Source organism: Pleurodeles waltl, chromosome 1_1 (genome assembly GCF_031143425.1).
Source record: "Pleurodeles waltl isolate 20211129_DDA chromosome 1_1, aPleWal1.hap1.20221129, whole genome shotgun sequence".
NCBI lineage: Eukaryota > Metazoa > Chordata > Amphibia > Caudata > Salamandridae > Pleurodeles > Pleurodeles waltl.
The window spans coordinates 145,733,589-145,757,282 of record NC_090436.1 but is presented as its reverse complement, the minus strand read 5'-3'; the positions used below and the strand labels follow the sequence as shown (position 1 = coordinate 145,757,282).

Genomic DNA, 23,694 nt, shown 5'->3' with positions numbered 1-23,694 from the left:
AAGAGAGATAGTGTATTTTTCAAGGTCTGAAGACATTAAAACAGACTTCCAAACCCAGATCTGAAGATGATAGAACAGGTCCCGCAGAGGTCCAACACCACTCGCAGAACTTAAAGCCTTAGCACAGGTTTCTGAACCTTGAAACAGTAACAAAAGGTCCCAGATCCAGTAGCTGAGACCTGAAGATCCTAACATGAGATCCCAGACCTCCATAATGTAAAACAGTGTCACTGTCTTGATGACCCTGACACAATCTGCTAGTCTTAGAGAATGCAAAATACCTTTCAAGCCTTGATGACCCTAACACCAGTTTCAAGGTCCTAGAGCTGGTAGGAAAAGGTCTCAGAGCTGGACCACCTCAACACATACTTCCAGAGATGGAGATCCTAACACTACCTCCCCGACCCTAACAATAGCTCAGATTTTTTATTTGAGAATATTGCCAACCAAAGGGGTTCAGCATGAGCACGCTCACCTGCTGGAGCTCCCCTCGCTATAAGCAGAGGCAATATTGTCAAGGCTAACCAAAACTGTATAAAGAATAAAGTTTGTATGAATCATCCAGACATCCCAAGTACACAATGCGCAGACAGTTATTGCTGCATTGTGTCATTACTTTAATTGTCTCAGCATGTGTTTTCGATTGCTAGTTAATAAATTAAACTCCACTACATCATATGCCTCTCAGTCATTACATACACTACCACTACATTGTTAAAGCCATTTTTTTCATTAATTTTAACACTGTAAACCACCAGTACAGTGACCCTACTGCTACCTTATATTGACATCAAATGTATTTAATTATGCTTTTCTTCAGCTATTTTATAGTAATTTAATTTCACCACTTGATTGTTAAATTATTTAAATAGTTTATAATTTATTTGCTTACCTAACCCTAACCTTTAAAAATATTTGAATTATTTTATAAATAATGTATTTAATGGCCTAAACACATTACATACTACACATACTACACATTAAATTGATGTATACTTAACATGTTTAAAACCCTTACCTTAACCTTTTAATGCATATACTTATTTTGTAATAAATTTAATTTTATACATTAACAATATCCTTTATGTATTATTCATTTTGATTACATAACACAACTTTATCCTTTAAACATATTCAATTAATTTATCATTCAGTAATGTTAGTACTCTAACCCTAACCATTAAATATAATTCATTTATATTCATCTATATGTTTCTTTTAATAACTCAACCCTAGCCTTTTAATATATATAATTTATTTCTAAATAATTTAATGAATGTAATAACCTAATCTTGGTATTAAACTGGATTTAAATGTTTATTTTAACTTAGTAACTTTACTTTATATTTTAAATATGTGAATTATATATCTTGATGGGTCTACCTCCACCCCTGAGAACCACTTTTTTTGTAAGTGTACTATTTTGTTATCTGATTATTTTGTTTTGATTTGATTTCTTTTTAAACCTAACCCTAACCACTGAATTTAATTAAACTTGATTTTTTTTTTAATACCTGAAGTTATTATCATTTCTAACCCTACCCTACTCAAGCTTTTGAAATATATTTTATTCATTTAGTAATAATGGTATGTATCAACCTAATCCTAATTCTTTAATTTGCTTTATTCTTAGTCAACATTTAAATATGTAACATTGAAATGTTTGTATTTAATTCTTGGATAAACCCTGAAAGTAGTTAATTAATGTAATAAATGTTTTTCATGTAATTAAGTTTAATTTTGGTTACCCTTACTCATATTTTATCTCATCCATGTATTGTTCGGTTGCATGCATGTCTCTCTTGGATTGTCTTTTCTCATTTGTTTTAGGTCCAAGTATGCTTATACCCCTTTGCATTTTGATAGTGGGGATAAAATCTATTGAATCTCAACTATATTAGGTCATCAATTAATGTTGCATGTTCAAGTGATTCTATCTACAAATACAAAGTTTGCTCCCAGGAAAATGCTTTGCCTCCATTATCAAGTCACTCAACCAGCCGTGCTATCAAAGCATATTCTTTGCCCTGTATCTCATTTTATAGAAGGATGTATTTATTCACGTATCACTTCTTTTTTGCTAAATTATTAGAAATGTCTTCTAGCTCAGTCCAGTGAAGCTAATTAGTTGCAGCCAACGTTGTACCTACCTGGGTAGATTTTCACTAGTTCTCAGCATGTCTCTGCAGGTGTTTGAAAATGAAATGAGAGCCTGGCTTGTGCCGTGCTTGTAGGTAATAGGCACTGGCACATTTTTGGAGAGTGGAGCTTTTTCATCAGCAGACTTTAACTCCAAGCAAGAAAGGAAAAGGGAAAACAGAGAGAACGAAAGAGGGAGAAAAAGATAGGGTAACAGTGTCAATATGAGAAAATAGGAAATAAAGGAACCTGGAGGAGTAAGATAAAGAAACAGGAAGGGCAAGTAGTGGAAGGAAGAAGCACTAGTTGGCACCAAGGCTATGCAGCCCTTATATAAGGGAACTCTGGCATTTGGCAGTAAGGGTGGGCAACATCGGCCTTTCTCTCAGCCCCGGTAAGTGGATGTTAAACTGCAGGTAATTTTGTCATTTCTTCATCTGCTTCCACTGGATTGGAAAAAGTAAGGGGTGCAGAGGAAATGTTCTGCAAAACAAGAATTCCTCTTTCCAGAAATTGAGGAATGCAAGGAATCCTTGTGCTGCCTGGCACTATCAGGAGCAAGCCGTTGTAATTAACTCAATGGCATTTACATTAAGTTAATTACAATGGCCAGCCCCCGACAGTGCTCTTTATAGGATCTTCCCCTGCAGTGAAGTGTGGTGCCTGCCTGCAAGCTGGTCCCTGCAGGCAGGTTCTCCACACAGATGTTCCTGATGGAGAAGTTGCATGGAAGTGTACTACGAGGGAGCAGGCGATTAATTCACCTTCATGCTCTTAGCATTAAGATACATTTATTGTACTTTCTATTTTTTGGCTACATTTGTTTTAGGTTGTCCACAATGCCTTTGTCCCTTCCGTGGAGCATAGTCTGTTTTTCATTAGTTCTTGTATTCTTCCAGTAGTGCTAGCTTTCTGTAAACAAGCCTTTACATTGTGTTCTTATCTTGTCACATTTGCTGTGTATTCAAAGTCAGATGTCAGGTGTCAGTCAGGCTCTGTCTTCTGAGAGTGTTTGGTGTTGACTTTTCTTTAACAGACTTCAAAGTTAGATCATTTATGTGACTATCTTGATGGATACTGGGGTTGGGAAAACAAGTTATTTCTAGCACACAACAAAATGTAAATGTCTGTAAATGATTTGTGCCAATATTTCAGAATACATCAGAATGAGGAAAACACAAATGAAATGCATTTTTTGTAATTCTGAAACGTGGTGGAAACAAATATTCTAATACAATCAAAACAAGTCAATAGATTAGGTGATGGAATTTCCATACATTATCATTTGTGCTCTGTATATTTTTATCAGTAAAACTGTATGTGCAAATGTAATAGTCATTTCAATTGAAAATGTCTTGTCTGTAATAGCAGTGCTGTACCACACCATGCATACTACACTCTATGCCACTCAATTCTATGCCACTCTACAACACTCCAATCTATGACACTCTGCTCTCAAGTAATCCACTCTGTCCAACTCTATCCTACAATACTCCACTCTACAACAGTCCACTCTACTCCACTCTATGCTACTCTGTACCACTTCACCCTAGGGCCTAGGCCACTGAACTCCACTCTATGACACTCCATGACCTTTTACACCACTCCACTCTACAACACTTCACTTTACACCATTCCATTCTACGACAGTCCATTGTACAATACTCCACTCTACTCTATGACACTCCACTCTATGCCACTCCACTCTATTCCACTTGATACCACTTTGCTCTGGGCCACTTTACTCCACTTTAAGCCACTGCAATCTACGACACTCCACTGTATGACACTCTACACCATTCCACCCTACGACACTTCACTCTGTCATTTCACTCTATGACAGTCCGTTCGATTATACTCCACTGTATGCCACTCCACTCTATGCCACTCTAAGACACTCCACTCTACAACACTCGAATCTACGAAACTCCACTTTGAGGCACTCCATTCCGCTCCATTTTATAACACTCCACAGTACGACAGTCCACTCCACAACAGTCACTCTATGCCACTCTACGCCACTCTATACCACTTCACTCTAGGTCACTCTACTCCACTATACACCACTGCTCTCTATGACACTCAATGACACTCTACACTATTCCATTCTGTGACACACCACTCTACCCCTTTTCACGGTACAACAGTCCACTCTGCTACACTACACTCTACGACACTCCACTTGACAATCTAGGCCACTCAAGGCTATTTTACTCCACTCTACACCACTGGACTCTGTGACACTTTACTCCACTCTGTGCCACGACACTCCACTCTACTCCATGGCACTCCACCCTGTGCCACTCCTCTATGACACTTTCCTCCATCCTGCACTAAGCCACTCTACGACAGTCCACTCTGTGCCCCTGCACTCAGTCACTCCACTCTATGGCACTCTACGTCACTCTACAACTCAACTCCAATCTACTCCTCCATGTGCCACTCCACTCTACAACACTTTATGGGCCCAATGACAGCACCTTTTTGCGGTCGCCAATGGTGAAAATTGCCATTTGCGACCGCAAAATAGGCAGGCACGATGTACCATCCCTATTTTGCAAGTTGGTACGCAATTACCAACTTGCAAAATAGGGACTGGGACTCACAATTAGGAAGGGGCGTCCTGAGGGCTTCCCTACCTAATTGCGACTCACAGGGAGATGTAGGATAGTTTTGTGACTGTGAATGCAGTCGCAAAATAATTGCAGTTAACACCCATTTCAAATGGGTCTTAACCCATTCACAAACAGGAAGGGTTCCCCAGTGGACCCCTTCCCCTTTGTGATTGGAAGCAAACATATTTTTTCAGAGCAGGCATTTAGCTTTGCGACTTGCAAATGAGTCGCAGATTGGGACTTGCAAAACATACGGTCGTACATCTGGCCCCATGACACTTCATTCTACTCCACTCAACCCACTCCACTCTACGACTCTACCAAGCTCTATGCCACTCCACAACACTCCACTCTGCAAAACTCTAAAACACTCCACTTTACTCCACTCTGTCACTGTACTCCACTCTACGCCACTCCACTCAATGAGATTTTACTCCACTCTATGCCACTCCACTCTTCGCAATTCCACTCTACACCACTCAATCTATGCCCCTTTGCTCTATGCCCCTCCAGTCTACCGCCCTTCACTCTACGCCCCTCACTCTACAACCCTCCACTCTATAACACTCCATTCTACGAAACTCTACTCCACGACACTCAACCCACTTCCATTCTACGCCCCTCCACTCTGGGACACTTCACTCTAAGACACTCCACTTACGATACTTCACTCCAACGTACAACGCTCTATGACAGTCTACTCCAATCTACACCTCTCCCTGGTACGCCAGTCTTTTGCCACTGCACTCTCCGATGCTCTACTCTACTCTATGACACTCTACTCCACTCTACGCAACTCCAATCTACAACACTCTGATTGACTCTGCGCAGTCCCCTCTACACCACTTCACACCACTCTACTCTGCGCCACTCCAGTCTATGCTACTCCATGACATTCAACTGCACTCTACAACACTGTACACCACTATGTGACTCCACTCTGTTCCACTATTCCACTATACACCACTCCACTGTACACCACTCTATTCCACTCCACTCTACTCCACTCTGTGCCGCTCCAGTCTACGCCTCTCCACTATACAGTGATACTTTACTCAACTCTACGCTAAATCATGCCACTGTACCACACTTCACTCTATGCCACTCCACTTTATGACACTCTACTCCACTCTAAGCCATTCTACTCTAGACACTACTCCATGCTACATGGGTCCCTCTACACCACCTTACTCCACTCTACGCCACGCCACTCTACTCCACTCTGTTCAACAACACACCACCCGACTCTATGCCACTCTACTGTATGTAAGTCTGCGCCACTCCACCCTAAGCCACTCCATTCTATACACTATACTCTACGCTCCCCCACTCAATGCTCCTCCACTCTGCCGCATCATTGCAATCTACACCACACTGCTCCACTCTACTCCACTCCAGTCTGTGACACTCCACTCCAGTCTATGATACTCCACTCTCCGACACAACACTCTACTCCACTATACAGCACTGCTGTGTATGCCACTCTGTGCTACTCCACAACACTCTGAGCCACTCCACTCTATAACACTCTACTACGTGCCCCTCCAGTCTACCCCCTGCCAGTATACAACACTTTACTCCACTCTATAACACTCTATCCCACTCCTGCCTCCCCCACTCTACGCTGTCACTCCACTATACCACACTTCACTATACCTCACTTCACTCTACTCCACTGTACTCCCCTCCAATCTAGGCACTCAACTCCACTCTACACAGGTCCCTCTACGACACCTTACTCCACTCTATGCCACTCTACATTATTGACTCTATTCTACGACACACTACTCCACTCTGCTACTCCACTCTACATAAATCCACTCTATACACTCTATTTTAGTCTCTCCTCTACTTTACGCCTTCCACGCTATGCCACGTCACTGCACTGCACTCTACAGCACTGTACTCCATGACATTTCACTGCGTGACACTCGACTCCACTGTAATCCACTCTTCGCCACTTCACTTTACAACACTCCACTCCACACCACTCTCCTCTACACCACTAACATTTAGCCCTGCTGGTGTAGAACATGGCCAAAAACACACACAGCGGCAAAGCCAGCAGCTTTTGCAAAGGCGAGACCTGTTGGCTTTGCCAATGCCTGTTGTTTTTTTGTTTCCTGGCTACGGAGCAGACTCAATCAAATTCCACTCAGCAGTCTTTAAAAAATGGACGAAATTTCTTCACTTGAACTTACGGCCACCCTGGGTCCCTGCACTGATCGATCTTTACCACAGTAGACCCTGGGCGGAGAGGTAGAGTTAAAGGGTCTCTCTGCTATTTTATATTCCTCGCTTCAGGTAAAACGCGCCAGCAGCTACAATCACAAACAAAACGCTTCAGTTAAAGCGCAGCCGGGTGAAACGCAATCCTGGTAAGAGAGGTGACCTTGCCATGGCCTACTTTAGGAGGAAGGCACGGGAGCTAATACGTTTCCTTTTTTCGTTTAGAGAGTATCAGATCTGGAAGAGGAGAACGCCCTCTTAAAGGATGAAAAGGAGGAGCTCAACAACAAAATTCTCTGTCGATCTGAAGGTGAGAGGGAGATTTATGGCTGTGAATATTGCATTAAACTGGCAGCTTTCGGCTTATCCTGTTGGCTTTTTGTTTAGAAGCTTTTCTGGCTGTGCCGCAGGGCTCGGGCGGGCGGAGATTTGCTGGGAGTGGAACAAACCACCTGTTATTGCCTCTCTGTGTCATTACAATGCGGAATGTGCTGTCAAGGATTTAATACTGCATTGCCGTGCCTGAGGGCCAAAAGGAGCGGATTAGGTGTCACGGTAAATGCGTAAATGCCGCGCTGGCGAAACATTTCATTTCGCTATAAGAAGCTGGAAAGCCTGTACGCCTGAATGTTTGCTAAGATGTTTGGTTGCGATACTAAAATAGAAAATACGTGATTTCTCTGAGCCTAAGTCTGCAACATTTTTGATTCATGAGGTACCTGGTGATAACAGTTCGACTGGATAGTGCGGATTGACAGAAAGGATGTGTGAGGTAGGTGCACGGCTGTGCAAAGCTTTGCGCCTGCAAACTGTGTATTTTTTTTCAACACGTTGTATGCGTTGAAAACCTTTGCAGAGACTACAAAATGTAAGTTGTGAAAAAATAATTCCTTTCAATTGTGTCTGGCAGAAAAAAATCTCAGAAAGGTCTTACTATTACTAAATAAAATCACTCACAACAATTTTTGGTCCCTAATTAAGTTTTGTGCTGATTTTAAAACTTCGTGACCTTGACAAAGAACTGAGACTCTATAAAAGATGGGTTATATGAGGAGGTGCTCCTTGGGGGACATCCTAAATCGTGGAAGAGATGTGGTCTGGAAAGACACCAGAACAAATTAAGGTACCTTTAGAAGTTCAATTAAGATGAATTGTTTAGCAAAACCTCATTCAGCGTCTTAAACCGATTCAAATAGAGGACCACCCTAGGCTTTGGAGAATACGGCCCACACATTTATAGAAAAAAGATCTGAAAAGATTATTTTGTGATGTGTCAGTTTTCTTCATCAAACTTAGAAACACTTTCACAAACTCTAGATGAAGACGCTTAATCCATGTTTCCACCAATGGATACTATTAGCACTTTTTATTTATTCTTAGTCAAAATAAAACAGATGGGTTCATCCAGTGCGCTAAAGGTGTCTCATTCTCGCGATCACTTGGTGATCACTGCTGAGTGGCGGCCTAAATCTTTCTCCAGGTTCACTTCTGACATCAGCATATACCTGGAACAGGAGCAGGTGGTATACATCAAAGCCAGTCTGATAATTCAGATATTGAAGATGATGTTGGCAATGAAGAAGGTACATGAAAGTCTAGACCCCCCGGGGGACCCTGTAAGGGGCCTTCAGATTTTTTTCCGACCTGCCCCTTTAAAGCAGTTTCCCAGACATATGGTTTGTCTGAGAATATATTTGAAATAGGTAGGATGGAAGACAGTTTACTGTTACTGACTGCAATGACAGACAATTCCTATTGGAGTTTCTACCATCAGATAGTTGACATGTTTTTACTTCCATGAGCAAGTACAGTTTGTCCTTAGCTCTTAATACACTTACGTGCTAAAATGTGCCAAATTAGCATTCATGTATTGGACTAAAATGTTATCTGTTGGCTAGTAATTTCTCAAACTTGAAATTTACATTTTTGTCTCAAAACTACTTCTTTGTCTAGATACTTTTCATGATCAATGTCCTCTACCTGAGTCAGAAGTCTCGAAAGTACGGTATTTGAACATCTGTCGACCAGTAAGATTTAGGTTAAACCTATGGTGCATCCGCGGATCAGCTGCACATGTGATTGCTACTTTTTTGTTTGAATACCAAAAACAATTACAAGTGCCATTGCCCTTGAACTTCACAGCTCCTTCCAAAGGCTTTTGCCACAAGTCTTCTTGGCAGACTAAGGTAATAGCTTCCAGAGGATTCACTTGTGAATAAAATTGGCTGTCTCGTGCAAGACACTGCCTCATGTGCATGTTCAAACTAAAATTACAAACATCACATGCAAGGCTCCTTACAGATAGGACCCCACCCATGACAACAGAAGGCTGTTCTATATGGAGATATGCCATTGATGTGAAATACATGATGTCTGAACAATAATATACTAGCCTCATTCCTCAGCTGTTGTCCAAAAAAGAGTGCAGAGAGGAAGTGTAGAAATGGTTACGGGGCTCTCTTGTCCCCTAAATCGTTCAGATGCAAATGCAGAATCTTCATCCATGTAACCCTTGCACATGATTGGCCATGGCTAGAGGAAAGTGCTCCCTACACCACATTTCTGAACTATGTCCAAGCCATCAGCCTGGTAAGCGGAGATAAACGGCAAGACTGGAAGAGATTCAGGTATGGGTGCACAATTAAGGTGATTAAAGACTATACGAGCTAATTAAAGACTACTACTATTGTGCACAGGTTTGATATGGATTATAAGAGATGTTTTTCAGGGAAAATAGAAGTTCAACACGAGTGATCTGCTATTGATCTTCAAATCCAGATTCTGAATTCCCCCCCACAAAAAAAGACAAAAGTGCCTCTCTCCCAATTATCATAGATGAATCTGAGCAGCTTTCCAGAACATAAGACTCCTTCTACATTTTGCTCCGCAATGTAGAACTGAATTGCTAAAAGATCATATCAAGACAAATCCACCAATGGATCTGGGCCCTAAACACCGGGTTACAATGCAATGTCTGCACATAAAATGCTACAATTAAAAGGGTAAATAACATAGACCCATCTAGTTGTCGCATATTCCTATCTGGTGGCTCTTGACCCAATGGTAAAACTTCAGAAAAGGGTAAAACTGCAGCTAAGATCATTGTAGGATTTGCAGCTAAGATCATTCTAAGATTTTCAAAAAATCATGCAGAATTATCACCCCATTCCTCATTCAATTTCCATGCAGTGTTGAGCATTGTCCTCGCTCCCAAGCAACAGATTTAAGGTTTACAAGAACAAACAAAATAGGGAAAAAAAATACTTGTTAAATTATGGTTAACAATAGTCACCAAATCACTCCTGGAAGTCCATCGTGGCTAAGTACCATGGAAAAGTTTGTAAACCGCAAGTAAGTACATTTTCCATTGAAAATGCCGCCAGTGCATAGGCACCATCTTGCTCAAGCAAAGTGGCTTGAGGTCATGAAAGACTCTTTCTTTCCAAGTGACATTGACAAATAAGATCAAACATTCATTGCGAGTAGTCATAACACAAGGCTGAATTGGTATCTTGTCTGTGCTTTCCCTCAAAACAGGGAGAAGTGTGATTTCTCTGACGTCTCGTCTTGTATGTTTAAGAACTTCTCAGAGCATGGGTTTGACAGTTTTTGGAGCCTTGCCAGTCGGACAATAGACTGGCAGCTTTCACCACCCACAACTGTAGTCTAGAACGCAGGAGGTGGTGGGCGTGTCAGTCTGTGCTCAGGATTGGCTCTCTTTCTTCTTGAACCCTACTGTGTGGATAAATTGGTGTCTGATCAATCACTGGTGACCTCAAGGAGCTGCATGTTCACGTCTCTTCTTTGAGTACATGTCCAGGTGCTTTATTAGATTGTGCATGACTTAGATGTACCAGGTCACAATAATGCTGTTAATACACAGGCTACTGTTAAGCTTATGATCTCACCTTTGTTAAATCTACCTATCTTGGCATAGATGCCTGGATGAATAATTCTTCATTTACCTCAGATGGAACCAAAACTGAATTGTTAGTTTTTGATAATGCTTGGAATCTTGTCATTTCTCTCCAGGCCCAATTTAAAACCCTTAGCGCTGTATTTGACCACATTAAAGACGTGGTGGCCTCACCCAACACACGTTTAAAATGCTAGGAGGTGTGTGGGTAGTTAACACAATACAAAAGGATGATAATGATGGTAGAAGTAGAGAAAAGTGGATAGAATATGTGGAATGGAACTTCCAGAGTGTGATATCCATAAAATCTGCACACGATATGTTCCTGATGCCACACCAGCCTCTCCTTCTCAATTGTTGCAATGGACCTCCCGCTCCACTGAAGAAACAATTTGGTCAGATCAGTCAAAGGCATTCTTAGAAAAGATATGTCATTGCTTAGAGACTGGCACAGGTTTGTCTCTTTTTTGAATGCTAGGATATTCCAGATTCTCTCTTTTCCCTCTTCCTCGTGTCTCAGCCTTTGCCTATCTGCACTCACTGACCACAGCTTGATATCTGTGTTTGGATTCAGATGAATTTACTCAGACCACAGTAAAGGAAAACCTTGAGATGAAGAAGGAAATGGAAGAGGAGCGATCGCGGTACCAGAACCTCGTGAAGGAGTACTCGAGGCTGGAGCAGAGATACGACAACTTGAGGGAGGAGGTGACACTTATAAAGGTAATGAGTGGACATGGACTAGGGGCGACCTCTTGCACCCATCTTGTAGGCAGTGCAGGTGTGTGAAAGCGGTTGCCTTTAGGTAGCTCAGTGACTTGTTTGTTGCATTGTTGCATTAATGCTTCTACAAATGATGCTGGAACATTTGTGTTTAAATAACTTATAAACATGCTCTAAGGCAATAATCATTCCCAGGTGTGGGCAATGTACACAGTTGCTTAGGGCCCCTCCTCCCAAGGTTCCCCCTGCTAAAGTGATAACTTGTGAATAAAAAACAGGTTCTTTTTTAATTTGATTAATTTGGTGGCAGGGTTTGCTGGCCTGCCTTTTGGTGGCAATTATGTGACATAAATGTTCCCATCCTTCTTTCCTTAGTTCTCACCATATGGGTCTGACATCTCTGTTTACCTCTCCCTCTCTCTCTACATCTCTATTTGCCTAGACCCTTTTTCTCTCACTCCTTCTTAACCCTCACGACCTCACCTCTCCCTACCTCTTTGTGCCTATCTCTATATCTCTTCCATGCTACAGCATCTCTCTGCCTCTGTTCTTGCTCCACTTTACTTATTTCACTGTGTCTCACTGCACTGTCTCCCTTTCCCTGGTCTGTAGGTTTCTTCCCACTGGCTCCGCATCTCTCAAACCCACCTCTCTCTTTACTTTACCTCTGATTCTCTCCTAGCCTTTCTCGTGCAGCAAAGTACAGGTGTAGTGTGTTCGCTGTATGTGCTTCATGTTAAAGAAGACATCTGTGCCCTGATGAACTGGGAACCACCCATGTCAAAAACGTGTGTCAAATATGTAGCTTCTAATATGTCTGACTGCAGCGCTTTTAGGAGCTTAGGCCCTCATTATAACCCTGGCGGTAGGTGACCGCCAGGGCTATAGTGGCGTTTGTACCGCCAACAGGCTGGCGGCACTGGACACCACATTTTGACCGTGGCAGTACCACGCAGTAACACTGCCGGGACCGGTGGTATACCGCCATGGCGGTCCCGGCGGTTGTAATCCGCCAGGGCAGCGGTGCAAGCAGCACTGCCCTGGGGATTTCAACCCCCTTACCGCCAGCCTGTCATGGACAGGCTGGCGGTAAGGGGACTCGGAGTGCAGGGGCCCCCAGGCATAACCCCATCGTGCATTTCACTGCCCGAATTTCAGGCAGTGAAATGTGTGACGGGTGCTACTGCACCTGCTGCACATCAGCATTGCCGTCGGCTCTATTACGAGCCGGCAGCAATGCTGATATGACTTTTCCGCCGAGCCAGCGGACAGTAACACTGTTACCGTCCCCTGGCCCAGCGGAAAAGTCGAAATAGGGAGCCAGACATACCACCCGCAGCCTCGGCGGTCTTCTGGGAAGACCGCTGAGGTTGTAATGAGGGCCTTAGTGTGTCCTTCTGTCCACTATACTTCTGAAAATGTGCCTGCTGTTACCTGGTACAGAAGGGTAAGCCTCTGCTCGTAATATAGGAGATATGCACTATATCATAATTCAAGAATTCCATCAGGCCTTCAAGTTATGTTAGGTTCTTTAATGAAACCTGTTGTGTGTAGAACATCTTGAGTGGCAGCTACCAGGTGCAATAAATATTTGTTTTCGACATGCTATACATTTCTTTTTTAAGTTTAAATCCATTTTCGAAAATAAGGTCTGTTGCATCAAATACGTTTGACATGCAGTCTTGTGAACGTGGTACTGCACCCGTGTTCAGTTAATAAACTATGTTATTAGAACTTTAAATGAGTGCCAGGCAAAACCCTCCAGTGTCAGCCAACAATTTTATTAGCCACAAGAGGGCAATGTTGTATTGTCAATAGCTTTTATCGGTACGCTGTTTAATGGCGACCTCGGAAAAGCTGCATATTGGCACAGTATAGATACTCTAAAACAGAGGTCTTCAAACTTTTTGATGCTGGGACCCCCTCTCAAAAATTTTTAGGCATAAGGACCCCATCCTGAAAAAAACTTCTAGAACCTTGTACTCCTCACCATCGACAGTCATAAATGTCCTCAATTCCCTCCGCAAATCATTTTTACAACGAAGAAATAAAATTAAATAGTGCTTAGCAAACCAAAGGTCAGTGACTGTGGTGGAGTGGTCAAAGCTGTGGCTAAAAACAAAGGTCCTAATTTATGAGGAATTGGCGTAGGGCTGTGCCACAAGTCTTCTTGCTACACTGCCCTGCGCCAATTTAAAAGGGCAGGAATGGACTGTATTTATGAAATGCAGTGCATTCCTGTCCTTTCCCCCTGTGCTGGTGCACAAATTGCTGCCTAGCACCAATGTGGGTAGGATTGATTTGTGCAGGAAAGGTCCCCTTCCTGCACAAAAACAATCCAGAGAGGCATTTTCCACTTTCTATGCGTGCTGCAGAATACAAAACACATAGAAAGAGGAAAAAACAAGGAGGAATGAAAACATTTCTCCTCATTACGTCTGCTCTGGGGAGGCGTAAGGTTTTGAAACTGCTCCAGTTTATGTGATTTTGAAAATCTGGGGCAGCTCCAAAATCAATGGGTGTTGCGTGGGAACAGCCACCGCAACGCCCATGGAACGCCTCCTTGACGCAAAGTAAGGCAACGCAGCGGCTTGTGCTGCTTTGCCTTACTCTATATCTATGAGGCCATGCAAAGCCATAACTGTCCCTTCAACACCTCCTTAGGGGTACTAAACTCTATGTAAATACAATTACAATTAAAAGCACACACTACACAGTTCAGTTGTTAACTCTTTTTACTACCACTCAAAAAGAATACATCTTTGTCACCTCAAAGCTTCCAGTGATTCGATCAGTATCAACTCTCAAGCATCCTTTACATTTGCAGATTACAGTTTACATTTGCAGATTAACTGGTAGCGCATATTTGCATTTGTTTCAGGCAAGCTGGCACCCTGGAAAGAACGCTTCTTTAGATGTCTGCCCCTCTCTCGGAGTCACTTAACCGGAGACTCACTGAATGACAATTCAGCTGGAGCTTTCTAAACTATCTAAATTAACCGGGACGGTTGTCGTTTTCCAAAACGAAGACGTTTTGGATTCGAGGCAGAAGCAGCTGAGGAATGCGCGCCTCCCTTCCGATGACTCTACAGCCTCCTTGGAGGTCGTGATCCACAGTTTGAAGACCTCTGCTCTAAAGGACACTGACGTGATGCACCCTTAAAGGAAGCAGCCACGCTAGGTGCAGTGTAAAGTAGCAGGAGCACACTATATCGATCTCTTACAGTGGCATACTTAAACAATGTTACTATATGTCCATGTAAAAGGAAAGCAGCATTTTGGAGTACATAAATTCGTACTCCAGTTGTACTCTTTAACGTACTTTCACATGTCTTGGTGTATTGGCCCCAAAACATTTAAAAAAGGAGAGAAAATTGCAATATTTAGGAAATATTCGTATGCAGTTAGTACAAATAGAAAGGACTGTTTCTTCTTTGCACTTTTACTATTAGGGAGTTGGATGTTTCAAGGGCGATACACAAAGGCCTGTAAGAGTACCTAACAGAGGACTTCTGTAGTCTTACTTCCTGTACTCATAAATGCTTTTGTAAATCGGCCCCATCAGTGTTGTAACCTTTGAGAAAACCTTTGCTCCATTCTTACCACATTTTTTGAGAGACCTTACCACATACAAGCCAAGTCCAAGGGCCCAATGTACGATGCCTTTTTGCGGTTGCAAGCTTCGAAAATCGCCATTTGCAACCGCAAAATGAGCAGGTAGGATGTACCATCCCTATTTTGAGAGTCGGTACGCAATTACCGACTTGCAAAATAGAGAATGCAACTCGCAGTTAGGAATGGGCGCCCCAAGGGCGTCCCTTCCTAATTGCAACTCGCAGCGGAGTGTATGATTGTTTTGTGACCATGAATGCGGTCACAAAACAATTGCAGTTAGCACCAGTTTCACATTGGTGTTAACCCATTCGCAAACGAGAAGGGGTCCATACTGACTGAATGGAAGCTAAAATATTTTTTCAGAGCAGGCAGTGGTCCTAGGGACCACTGCCTGCTCTGAAAAAATGAAAAGAAGACTTTTCATTTTTTTTGTTTGAAATTCATCCCGTTTTCCTTTAGAAATGCAGTCCGGGTCCCCTCTCAACCTTCTTCCAGTAAAGTTTTTCCATCGGTTATCCCTGATCTTAATGGAACCTCTTTCTTATCTAATGAATTCCTCCCTGTCACATGATATGGTCCCTGATAGACTCAAAGGAGGCCTGGTAAGGCCACTTCCAAAGAAATCCTGACTAACCCTACAATTCGTAGTATGTACAGACCTGCTACCAGGAGTAGCCAAAGTATTGGAGCAGCACGTGGCTCTTCAACTTTGTGTTGATGAGGAGAACAACAATGTTCTAGACCAGTACTTGTCAAACATTTTAGACCCACAACCAAATTTTTAGAACAACAGCATTTTGTGATCCCTTTAGCTTTAATGGACATGAAGCAGGCGATTTTTTAATGTAACTGAAGCATTGTGCTGTAGTACACTATCATTCATAGACAGCACGTTTTTCACCTAATGGTCACTAAATTTGCACAGGCTTACAGTTTTACTTATAAAACTACCTAGGACAAAAATGATAATGTGTTGAAATCAATGCCTACCCCTTTCTGCCCTGGGGAAAACATCAGTTAATTTCATGTACCCTGTACATTCTGAATGTATGAAGCAGTCTGTACTAAGTGTGTTCCTATATGTGAGGTCAGTAATAATGGAGTTTCTTACCGATTGTGGACTTTGTTACCTGTTATGGAGTTTTTTACCTGTTGTGGAGTAGAAAACAAACTGACCTCTTTATATCACACCTGTGGTAAAGGATTGGTAGACACACACACGCACACTTTCACTGTAGGTAAATATGAAATCAGATTATTAATTTATTTGCCAACACATTTATAAATGTACATGTTCCAGTATTAAACTTTATTCCATAAGGTATATCAAAGGGCCTCTCAGACATTTAAAATGTATTTCTTTGTGATCTACAGCAAACTCCAGGCCACAGGAGGAATCCGTCCAACCAGAGCAGCTTAGAGTCGGACTCCAATTACCCCTCCATTTCGACTTCCGAGATCGGGGACACAGAAGACACCATGCAGCTAGTGGAGGTAAGCAAAGTGCTCCTTACATTGATCTCCCCAGACTATGTGGACAACTACTTCCTTCCCTGGCACTTCCTGGTTGTTGCTAGTGATCTTCTTGGCAGATGTAGGGCAAATGAGCCAATAAGCAATCCTTGAGGAGGGCAGATAATAGGGGCAGGTTTTGGGGTCAGCAGAGTTTTGATGGTCCGGGGTATCACAACACTGAAGTTTTAGATTATATTTTTATAAGACTTCCCTTTTACACCTTTCAGTAAGTGGATTGTAACTGCGTTCTCAGTAGAATCAGGTCATGTCACCTGTACGTTATGTACTTTTCTCTGGATTAGCAATATTAACCTAGTGTCCCCTTTGACTAGAACTAGACCCAAGGAGCAGCAGATGTCATATAGATCTCTGCATAGGTACATTCATCTACTAGAGCATTCTTCTCCTTTGTTGAACTGTTAAATTGTAAAATTCAGAGTTTGTCACTATCATTCTTTGAAAGGTCAGGATAGGTTTTTAGATATGACCTTCCCTCTTGCATGCCTGTATCTGATTAGGGAGGGAACACCTCCACAATTTATGGAGCGGGAATGGTTTCTGCATGGGTTACATATTGTGCCCTTGGAGATAGGAAAAGAAGTTTCCACGTGCAGCGGTAAAGATCTCCAGCTACCCAAACCAAACAACACTTGTCATTACATCACACTTACTACCAAACGTATACACAAAATATTATCCATGCCCACCTAAATCCCAGGATGCTTGTTTCCGGTCCAGGGAAGACCTGGCCTGGCAGTTCGGACTGGACTGTTCTCATGGGGAACAGGGTCAAGACTGATTTGCATCTGGCTGGCTCCAAACTGGGGTGGCATGGTGAGCAAAAGAATTGATGGATTAAATCCAGATCTGTGACTGAGGGTGAATGTTTGATTGGTTCCACATTCCATCCATCATTTGTGTTTGTTTGCTTTTGTCGCCATAAGTGCGCCGGGTATGCCCAGACGTGGGTCCCGGGCTCACTGTGCCACTGGATTCAAGTTAGCCTGGCTGATGAAGGGTGATACCCTGAAACCGGTCCCATGATGCTTTTTTACGGTCCAGGGAAGACCTGGCCTGGAAGTCTGGGGTGGACTGTTCCCATGGGGAACAGGGTCAAGACTGATTTGCATATTGCTGGGTCACAACTGGGGTGGCATGGTGAGCAAAATAATTGATGGATTAAACCCAGATCTGTGACTAGGGGTGAATGTTTAATTTGTTCCGCATTCAGTCCATAATTTGTGTTTGTTTACTTAAATAAAGTTGGCATTTTCTTACTTTAGCCATTTGGTGCCTGCTGCCTGTCTGATCACTTGTCTAGGGTGCGTGATAGCTAGGCAGACCCACAAAGTGTGAGCTTAGGTGTGATAGGATGGGCCTTGATGGGCCATCCTGGCATGATGGGAGGAAGGAGCTTGCCACATCCTCACTTACACCAGCCTAGGCTGTGTCCTGTCGCCACGGAAAGGGCTGGAAACCCCCTGTAGGGAGTCTTGAGTCAGGGCAGTAGGAGCAGGACCTCTGTACACTTCAAGGGCCTGTCTTTGAAGTCTCCCCCACTTCAAAGACCCAACTGGGTAGAGGTACTGGACCTCTGACACCACCAACTCAATACACGTCTGGACCTTTGGATACCCTGCCAGGACAAAGGGCTGCTGTGCTGCTACAAGGACTGCCACTGCTGGACTGCTACTCTGCTGGATCTCTGCTTTGCTGTGCTGACCTGCTGCCTGCTGCTATCTTGCCTGCGAGTGAGAAATACTGGACCTGCATCTCTCCAAACCGAAAACTCAGAGTGACTCCAAGGGCCAGCTGAATGGCTTCCTGATCTGAAGTCTCAGGGACATAAGACTTCCCACCAACCTACCTCTGCATTTGGACTCTGACATTTGTGAGTATGCCCTGTCAAGTGGTGCCACCCTAGTCCTGGACCCTTGGAAGTTGGCATAAGTGGCTTTGCTGCAGCCGAACCGTCGCATCCTCCAGCAACCTGAAGCATTGCCATGGCTGCCTGGATCAGATCCGGCGCATCACCCCTGTTGCATGATCAGAACAGGCACCTCTGCTGCGGGGATCGACACTGACGCATCCCTTTTAAGCTGCACCCTGCATCTTCATCAACGACGCAACCAGGATCAAAGTACATTTGTTTAGTGGGCCTCACTGGGTCCCTGTATCTGGCCCGTGCTCCTTCTTGGTTGGCCTGAACATTGACTTTGTCCTTGTCTGGTGGAAGCAGATATCCAAAGTAGGTGCTTCTTGCTTTTAAGCTCTATTTTACAGTTTATTATTTAAAAATTAATTAGTCAAGTTCTACTTATTGGATTTTTGCAGTTTTGCTTGTTTTATTTATTAAATTAAGTTCTATATTTCAAACCAGGTGTGGTATCTTTTTGTGTGTGGTGTTTTAACTGTTTTACTGTTTGAAGTGTTGCGCAAATACTTTACACACTGCCTCTAAGATAAGCCTGACTGCTTTGTGCCAAGCAACCAGAGGGTGAGCACAGTTTAATTTAGGATTTGCCTGACACTTACCCTTACTAGGATTGTGGTTGCTGGTTGATAAAGGTTTACACCTCAGTCAATCAACATCCCAATTTCTAACAAGGAGGAAATAACTACTGGATATATGACCAACATGAGCTATGTCACAGCAGCCAGAAGATAACAAATTGGGAAAATACACCTTCTTAATGGGGTTACAGGTAGGGAAATGAGACAGATCACTCAATACAAATTCCAAGGAGAGGCACTCTGAAAGAAGTGCTGATGAGAGACTCCAAAATCACCACAGAAAAGATAATTGACACTGTGATTTTTTGGACCATAGCCCCTTCATTGCAGGCATGCAGAACATTTCTGAAAAGTGGGTGCCATTGACATGACTATCCTGGACCACTCTGATACAAAATGTATGGCAGTGCAGGCAAGGAGGCGGAGGGGTGTTCCCATTGGAATAACCTTTGAATAGTGGGGGTGTCTTGAGTGTGCTGAAGGTCCAGTGGCCAACCTGTCTGTGGAATCAGTCATAATGGCTATATTGCAGCTGAATGGACTCTCCAAACTGTTCTCAGTGAAGGGGACATATAGCTTGCCAGTCCCTTCTCACAGCCCCACCCACCTGGAAGCTGACCCAGGGACATAATTTTGCACATCCTCAATTTTGGAGACAAAGATGTAATTTTATAACCTACAATAGCGAAGGACATGGTGTGGTATGAGGAAACCACAGTGTCCTTTTCTTTCTGGATTCAGCTGGGAAGTTCAAAACCAGCAAACAACATTTGACATGGTAAAAAGGAACTACGACAAAGAAGTATTAAATACATTATGTTATTTCCTGCAACGAGTGTTGGTCGAATCGATATCCTGGCATTTTGTGACACTAGATGAGAAACGGGACTGGCTGGAAAGTGCATAGAGACATAACGGACTTTGAAAAAAAAATACTGAATCCAGCATAGTAGTGGAGTAGATGAAGAAGCTGAGAGGCCCCCAAAAATGTAAGAAAAAGTCACAGAAGGATGTCACAACAACATCCTGTAATCGATGGAGAGAGTGTGAGTAGAGCAGAGGGATGTTTGGCCCCTTCCTGTCACAGAGTAGAATTGGTCCACGAAGTGGGAAGAGATATTAGAAATATATATAGATAAGTCAGAGGGACCTTCTAGAAGGGAAGGGGATTAGACATTAGTGATGATGTTAGACTAGAAGACGGAGAAGGGAAGCTATTAATAAAGTTGTCCACAGTCGGTACTGTGTGTAAAGGAACCAAGCATGAATTGGTGGAAGACGGGCCTATTGTCCCACCGCTCTAATTAATACTCAAACAAAGCAAGGATTTTCAGGTTTTGTTATGTTGCATAATAAGATAGAGTGACAGGCAAACTGAAAAGGGGATGGGGGAAATTCTAGACACACACACACGATCTCAAATACTGACATTTTTCACAGGAGTGGAGAAAATGGGCGGCATGAACGTGATAATGTCAGCCGAGATGAACTGGTAAAAGGTGGGAACAATAGACCTCAATAGGCTTACACACTTAGAGAATTTTGCTACCACCCTGACCATGGCAGATATGTAGTGGGAACGAAATCCAGTGGGGAGCAGTTCTCTCACTATTCCAGGGCATGCAACACCTTTTTAAGAATAACCTTCCTTCCACAGATACAGAGATGTCAAACTTCTAGCTCGTTCAGATAACCTAACTTCAAAGAGAACACAGGGACAGTACAATCTGATTATACAAAATGGGAGGTGTAAAAGGTGGTTGTGGGGTGACTGGCCATATCAAGCATAATGGGATAATAATGAAGTGAGAGACAGATAGAACAACCAAACTTAGAAAAGAAGCACTTGGGAGGCTGAGACTAGAATGTAGGAGAAAGAGTAAAACACAAGACGAAGGAATAAGCCCTGGTGTCCACTAGTAAGTACCAAAACCAATATATGGTGGACAAAGGAGATTGTATGCAAGAGGGAATAAAAGCAGAAAGTTGCTAACATGGTTTAGTAGGTGAGAAGAAGGCCAGATATGGGTGGGGGCACTACTGAATAGAAAGGGACTTCTTTAGCCACAGGGAGACAAAATAGAGCAAGAGTCTGTAAGGAATCCAAAGATATTATACACTGCTAGATTAGGGGTTGGGGGGGGCGGACTGAAAACCTCCTTGAGTTTGTGAAGGATCAAACAACCCAGGAAATATCTAAAATGCAGGTGAATTATTTGGAAACCAGCTGATCAAGCTGGAGATAACAGAGCCAGATGAGATCCAAACAGTCTACCCTTAGTTTTGTTTAAATGTATATTCAGTAGTTTGGGGACAGAAATCGTCAGGATGTATGAGGCAGCCAGGGAAGGGGGCTGCCTTCCACAACACCCATGGACAGCCATAATTGTTGTAATTCACAAACCAGTGAAGCCAAGGACCATTTATGAGTTGTAAAGGCCCATGCATCTGCTGAACTTAGAAACCAAACTCCTAGCCAAGGTCCTAGTGGACCACCGCAGTTGTGACTAGACTAAATACCCCGATCAGTCAGACGTTATGCCCTTTAGGGGTACTATGGGTGCGTGAAATATGTGGTGGAGCCATTTGGAAATTATATCATTTGATGCATCCCAAGCATCTGACTCTGTTGAATGGCCACATATGATTGCAATTCTAAAACAGATTGTTTTTGGCCCAGGATTCCAGTCCTGGATTCAACTCCTGTATACTGTTGCTAGCAAAGGTAATAACTAGTCAGTTGGTTCCTGTCATGAAAAGTGGAACGTGGCAAGCGTGTTCTTTCTTGCCAACTCTTACCTGTTGGCGATAGAGCCATTGGTGAGTTGGATCAGTGGTATGCACTGATTAGTAGGTGCTGATGGAGTACAGACTGGGATGATAGGACATCTTCATACACAGATGACAACCTGCTTTACATAGTGAACCCAAGGAACACTATAGATCAGTGGTTCCCAACCTTTTGACTTCTGTGGACCACCACTTTTTCATTATGGAACCCGGGGACCCCCACTGGATCCTTATAGGAATCCGAGGACCCCCCAATGGCTCATTACTGACCTAATCTATTAATATTATTTAATCTTCTAAGCAGTTACGGACCCCCTGGGGAGGCTTTGCGGACCCCCGGGGGTCCCCGGACCACAGGTTGGGAACCACTGCTATAGATAGAATCCCATGAATCTTTAGGCTGTTTGGGAGGTATTCTAGATTCAGTATTACCTGAAGCAAGTCTGCTTTATATCCTCTAGCTGCTAGGGACCAAGCTGGGTGTCTTGTACCACCCTTCATATACAAATGATGGGTATACATACCTAGGCATCTATGTCATAAGTAATGTGGGTGTAACTTATATAGGCTGCTGACAGGCTTTCAAAGGGATGTTCAACAAGGGCGGTCACTGTCAATCTCGCTGCTAGGGTAGGCTGCACAGCAAAAGATGAAAGTGCTACCCAAATTATTACACCCATTGCAAAACACGCTGTATTGGGTTCCAAATGCTTTCTTCCAAAGACTTGATACATATTGTTCTGAATGTATTGACATACTGGGTCAATAATTGTGGAAAAACATTGCTAGACAAACATATTACTGCTCACTTGGTAGTGATAAATGGTTCGACTTTTGCTCCTCAGCAGGAGCAAGCACGTAAAATAGATAAGCATGCTGTGGCAAGCGAGGGTACGTTAAGACACTATATAACAGCAAGGGACATTGATTTTGACCACACCACATGGTCACAGCAATAACAATATGCACCATGGCCTCCAGAGAAAAATGGAATGGGAAGGGATGTGGATTAGATACACCTCCCTCTAATCGGGGATGGGATATAATAGGTGTCACCTCACTGAGAAATGTGTATGGTGTAGGTTGACTGAAGTCATATGCAGGACTCACAGAGAGGAGTAAAACCTGGAGATTACAGAGGCATTTAGAAACTCGTGATTACTACATGCATTGGAGGCCCACATAAAAGGTGATGCCGAGATACCGGATGGTGCTCCACTGGAACACAGGCTTCTATCGGAACATCCGGCATGAAAGGCAAGTCTCATGACCCACAGAACGCTCCAGGGGATCTCAGAAAAAAGATGGCCAAATGGGAGGTGGATCTGGGAGACGTGGAAGACTCCAATTAGGAAGACGCATTGTAGTATCCAAGAGAGGTGGCCATAGTTGCTGGCTTCAAACTACTTCAGATAAAGATATTACACCAAAGCGTATTATGTATGGATGGCCATAAGGAAAATGAAAAAAATAAAATCAGATTTGCGGCTGAGAGGATATGGGGGAATTTATCCACAAGATATGGTCATACACTCAAGTGCTTGAATTTTAACATTACAAATGGAACATTTCCAGAACCAATAAAACCAATTTATTAATTTCTCTAATTGTGTTGTCCTCCTAGGATCCACTTTATAG

The 23,694-nt window shown here is 43.0% G+C and overlaps 1 protein-coding gene across 2 annotated transcripts in view; it reads left to right on the top strand.

Annotated features, from left to right (window-relative positions):
* The window catches only part of MYO5B (myosin VB), an 842,958-nt gene that overhangs the window by 699,531 nt on the left and 119,733 nt on the right, over nucleotides 1-23,694 (top strand). For both annotated transcript variants that reach the window (XM_069219220.1, XM_069219218.1), the window contains exons 23-25: nucleotides 7,209-7,293; nucleotides 11,474-11,622; nucleotides 16,612-16,731. In XM_069219220.1, coding sequence (XP_069075321.1) covers nucleotides 7,209-7,293; nucleotides 11,474-11,622; nucleotides 16,612-16,731 — 354 coding nt within the window. The remainder of the gene's footprint in view (nucleotides 1-7,208; nucleotides 7,294-11,473; nucleotides 11,623-16,611; nucleotides 16,732-23,694) is intronic.